The sequence below is a fragment of the Gekko japonicus genome, unplaced genomic scaffold (genome assembly GCF_001447785.1).
Source record: "Gekko japonicus isolate JY-2015 unplaced genomic scaffold, Gekko_japonicus_V1.1 scaffold5023, whole genome shotgun sequence".
In the NCBI taxonomy this organism is placed as follows: Eukaryota; Metazoa; Chordata; class Lepidosauria; order Squamata; family Gekkonidae; genus Gekko; species Gekko japonicus.
Window position 1 is genome coordinate 38,101 of NW_015169938.1, and position 4,845 is coordinate 42,945.

The following is a 4,845-nucleotide window of genomic DNA, read 5'->3' on the forward strand; positions in this document are numbered from 1 at the left end:
GTTTTATCAATGACAGGCTGGCTAGCAGAGACTGGCTTCAAGGTCGCTCACATTCTTCCCATTCGGGAGGAAAACAATTACCAAGTGGCTAAGCGAAGCTTACCACTAACTTACCCACTGCCCCCCCACAACGGTCCAGATACAGAACAGTTACAAGCAATGAAGACGGAACCGAGAAATCCCATGGCAAACAAGGCCCCAAGTTTGACATCTTACTGGGGGCTTGGATGTTCTTCAGAGAGGTGGCTTGATTAGCCTGCCTCTGCGTCCTGCCTCCAGTATTCCTTGGAGGTCACCCTTCCAAGTCATTGCCAGAGTCGGCTCCGCTTAGCTTCCGAGATCTGAAGGGACTGGCCTCACCTGGGCTATCCAGGTCAGGGCTAGGATGTCAGGTAGCCCCGTCATAAGTCTGGAATGTGGAGGGGTGCCCTCCCGTTTTCTGTCTCAACTCTCCCTGGCTCACTTAACTGTTTGCGATCTTATGCTTGACCTTGTAGATGATACAGCTGCAGTTTTACTCGGCTGGGAAAGTGAACGGCTTTTTGCTTTGCCCGTGCGCGAGATGAATCCATTGGCTTATGCCTACCTGGGGGATGTTTGATTCTAGTATAAGTCAGAGGCCCTTGTATAGGCGTCCATTCCTGATACAAGCTGTACACGTGTCTCTAGTTCTGGATTTACCAATAAACAGTTATCTTCTCATGAAGCCCTGTATTGTGTAATCTGACTAAGCACCCTGACATTGGGTCTCCAAACTATTTGAGCCTGTGGGCACATCTGGAATTCTGACACAGCGTGAGGGGCGCAGGCAGAAAATGGCTGACGCAAGAGGTGGAGCCAGCCCCCAAAAGGTCTACCAGATTAGAGATATATATTAATTTGCACAACCTATATATATATTTGCACAACCAATCAGAAGCCTTGCTGGGCAAAAGCCCCACCCCCTTTCTAAAAACACATGGCAGGCGCCAGGAAAGGTGCCGGTGGGCACCCTGGCTTCCACAGACACCATGTTGGGAACCCCCATTCTAAATCCAGAGCAGCAGGTTTTTTAAAATTACTATTCTGCATTTACAGCCGTCTACCAATGAAAGCAAGAAATTGCAAGTAGATAAATAGGTACCACTTTGGTGGGAAGGTAACAGTTCCATGCGCCTCGGTGTTTAGTCATGCCGGCCACATGACCACGGAGTCGTCTTCGGACAGCGCTGGCTCTTCGGCTTTGAAACGGAGATGAGCACCGCAACCCTAGAGTCGGATTCGACTGGCTTTCGAGCAAGGGAACCTTTTTACCAATGAAAAGGCTGGCTGGGGCCACACCTACTGAGCTTCAACAATGCTGCGGCAGTGGGTTCTTGCAGGTCATCCGCTGAGGTCCCAGGAAGAACATTTAAAAATCTATTAGCGCAGCAGCAGTGGGGCAACACTGCTAACCACATGAGTGCTGCCAAAAAGCTTCCTCGGTCCCTGCGGCACCATCTAGAAGTTTTTAAGCTTTTGTGTATGGCCGAATGAACGCCCTGCCTGCCCATCAATGACAACAGACCTCTGAGAAGGGTGTGGGTAGCATGGGATGCTGCAAACATTTGGACACCGATGCACAGTGAGTTGCTTCTAAAAATTACAGTACAAGAAGAGCTTCTCTGAAGCACTCCTGGGGAAATAACATCACGGGTGGCAATTATTCAGCCAAATTGCAATAGGTGTTCTGGAAAAAAAATCCGTTTCCTTCTTAGGTCTAGCCAGTTTGGTGTAGTGGTTAAGTGCGCGGACTCTAATCTGGGAGAACCGGGTTTGATTCCCCACTCCTCCACTTGCACCTGCTGATGCGACCTTGGGTCAGTCACAAGCTCTGGCACAGCTGTCCTTGAAAAAGAGCAGTTTCTGTCAGAGCTCTCTCAGCCCCACCCACCTCACAGGGTGTCTGTTGTGGGGAGGGGAAGGGAAAGGAGTCTGTAAGCCGCTCTGAGACTCCAAGTGAAGGGCGGGGTATAAATTCAATCTCTTCTTCTTCTTCTCTATTCAGATCAGGATACCACAACACATGCTCAATGTGTCCCGATTACTCACATACAGAACTGTCTCTTTTGATGACCCGAGCAAACATATGTGCCCATCTGTAGTTCATTCAGGATCAACAACACCGTATTTGATGAAGGAATAAAGGGATGATTTCATTTTTCATCAAAGATGCTGCCTTTTTCATGGAGAATGAGACAGAATTTGACTCAAAAGAGAATTTCATCCAATGCCTGCATTAAATTTGGAACGATCACCAAGGACGATGCCATTGTCAGCTGAATGAATGTTAACTGCAGGCTCGTTGCTCTGCCTCAAAAATTTCAAGTGCACCAATGTGGTCTCGCATCACCTCATCCTTCATAAATATATATCAATTTCCATTTTAAATTTCTACACAGTGTTCCTTAACGGCTGATACATACACATGCGCAATACACAAGGGCAATATTTATTTACATCATTTTGCCTTTCTCCCCAATGAGGATCCAAAGACATGTTGTCGAAGGCCGTTTAAAAATAAATAGGGCATTTCCTGTCCTGAAAAACACAAAAGGCTCTACATCTGGCAACAGTACAGATAAGATTAGAATTGCAATATCCAATCCACATGCCAAAGAACCTCCTCAGGAAACAATCCATATACAAAAGAACCTCCTCAGGAAAGCTCCTCCATTAGCAGTTTCATAGCCTGGGGAACTCCTACAAGGTAACGACTCAGCCCTACCCCGCCTTCCTAAGTAGATATAAATTACCTGCCTACCGTTTTTCTTCCCACCTTGACACAGAGAGTGCTCCATCTTTCTGTGTTATACCTCTGAGGATGCCAGACACAGCTACTGGCGAAACGTCAGGTCCTACAATACCAAAACCACGGCCTTACAACCCGGAAAATCTACAACAGCTAATGATCTAAAGATACCTATATAGTCTCCTCTCCTTTACCCTCACAGTGACCCTGTAAGGTAGGCCTGGTTGAGTGTGAGTGGCACCCAGCAAGTTTCCAAGGCAGAGGGGGGATGCAAACCTGGGTCTCCCAGATAACGGGTCCAGCACTCTAACCGCTGCACCACACTAGGATTCCTGACACTCGTCGGAGAACCATGTGGAAAAGCGGGGCGATTCAGCTGCAAAACTGTTTCCCAGCTTCACTTGGCCTAGAGTGGACCCGTGCCAGGGTAACCCCAACTCTTGACTACTGTACCACACTCGACATCGGGGTCCTCCACCTTTTTGAGCCAGTGGCCACCCCTGGAATTCGTAAGATAGCCACAAGACAGCTGCTGCAGAAGGCAAAGTGAGCTGCGAAACAGCTGCCGCGGCTCACCTTCAGTCACACCCAAGATCCTTGTGCTGTGGTGGCAGCTGTTGCCAAAGCCGTTTTCAAAAATCTGCGCAGCCAATCAAATCTCCAGGGGTCAATCAGAAGCTTTGCTGGGCAAAAACCCCAATCTGGCCCCACCCACTTTCTAAAAGCACTTGGGGGGGCAGGAAGGTGTTGGCAGGTGCTGTGGGGCCCATGGGGACCACGCTGGGGACCCCTCCTCAACATGGCTCTGCCCATGAGGACCACTTGGAAGCTCCAGACAGTGCAGCACAAACACAGCTTGACTGCTGTCAGGGGCTAGTCCGAGCACGCATATCACACCTGTTCAGCAATCATGGCACTCGTTACGGATTAGTTCCGTAACTAATTCTTCTTGTATATGGGTTCAGTTCAAGGTGCCGGTTATTACCCACAAAGCTCTTCATGGCCTAGGACTCATGTGTCTAAAGGATCACCACTCCTGATATACCCTACCGTACGGCTGCATTCATATGAGGAAATGGATAAAATCAACAGCTGCCTGGCTTCCAGTTTGGTGTAGTCGTTAGGAGTGTGGAGAGCCAGCCTGGTGTAATGGTTAAGAGCGCAGACTCTAATCTGCGAGAACCGGGTTTGACTCCCCACTCCTCCACATGCAGCTGCTGGTGTGACCCTGGATCAGCCACAAGTTTTCTCAGAGCTGTTCTCTCAAGAGCAGATCTCAAAAGAGCTCACTCAGCCCCACCGACCTCACAGGGTGTCTGTTGTGGGGAGGGGAAGGGAAAGGAGTTTGTAAGCTGCTCTGAGACACCTTCGGGTAGTGAAGGGCGGGGTATAAATCCAATCTCTTCTTCTTCTTTAGTGGAATTACCTGCCTGGTATGGTTAGGAAGCCTCCCCAAATTTGTGCTGCACAACATACAGGATGGAACTGTGCAGCAGGTCATTTTTACAAAGGGAATACTAAGGTGGCAATATGGAATTGTGTAAGAAAGTCCTTTTTGTTCTGGAAAAGGCTTGTAGCTTTAATTATATGTGAAGTTTTAAAGCAATTTTCTTTTCTTCCTTCCCCCCTCCCATTTAATTATTTACAGCACATTATATCACTTTTCACTGTACTCTTAACACTGTGATCCAATTTTATAGCATTATTGTCTAACGGTACAAGCCATTCAGGTTTGACCTAGATCGCATCCCTGATGAATATACAGTAGAGGTGAAGAATAGATTCAAGGGTCTAGATTTGATAGAGTGCCTGAAGAAGTATGGACGGAGGTTCGTGACATTGTACAGGAGGCAGCAATAACCACTATCCCAAAGAAAAAGAAATGCAGGAAAGCAAAGTGGCTGTCTGATGAGGCTTTACAAATAGCAGAGGAAAGAAGGAAAGCGAAAGGCAAAGGCGAAAAGGAGGCCTTCCTGAATGAGCAATGCAAAGTAATAGAGAAAAATAATAGAATGGGAAGGACTAGAGATCTCTTCAAGAAAATTGGAGAAATCAAGGGAGCATTCCATGCAAAG

General features: G+C 47.8%; 1 protein-coding gene across 1 annotated transcript in view; it reads right to left on the reverse strand.

Moving 5' to 3' along the window:
- The window catches only part of ZFYVE28 (zinc finger, FYVE domain containing 28), a 38,140-nt gene that overhangs the window by 18,531 nt on the left and 14,764 nt on the right, over window positions 1–4,845 (reverse strand). The window contains exon 7 of the mRNA XM_015417545.1: window positions 2,798–2,813. Coding sequence (XP_015273031.1) covers window positions 2,798–2,813 — 16 coding nt within the window. The remainder of the gene's footprint in view (window positions 1–2,797; window positions 2,814–4,845) is intronic.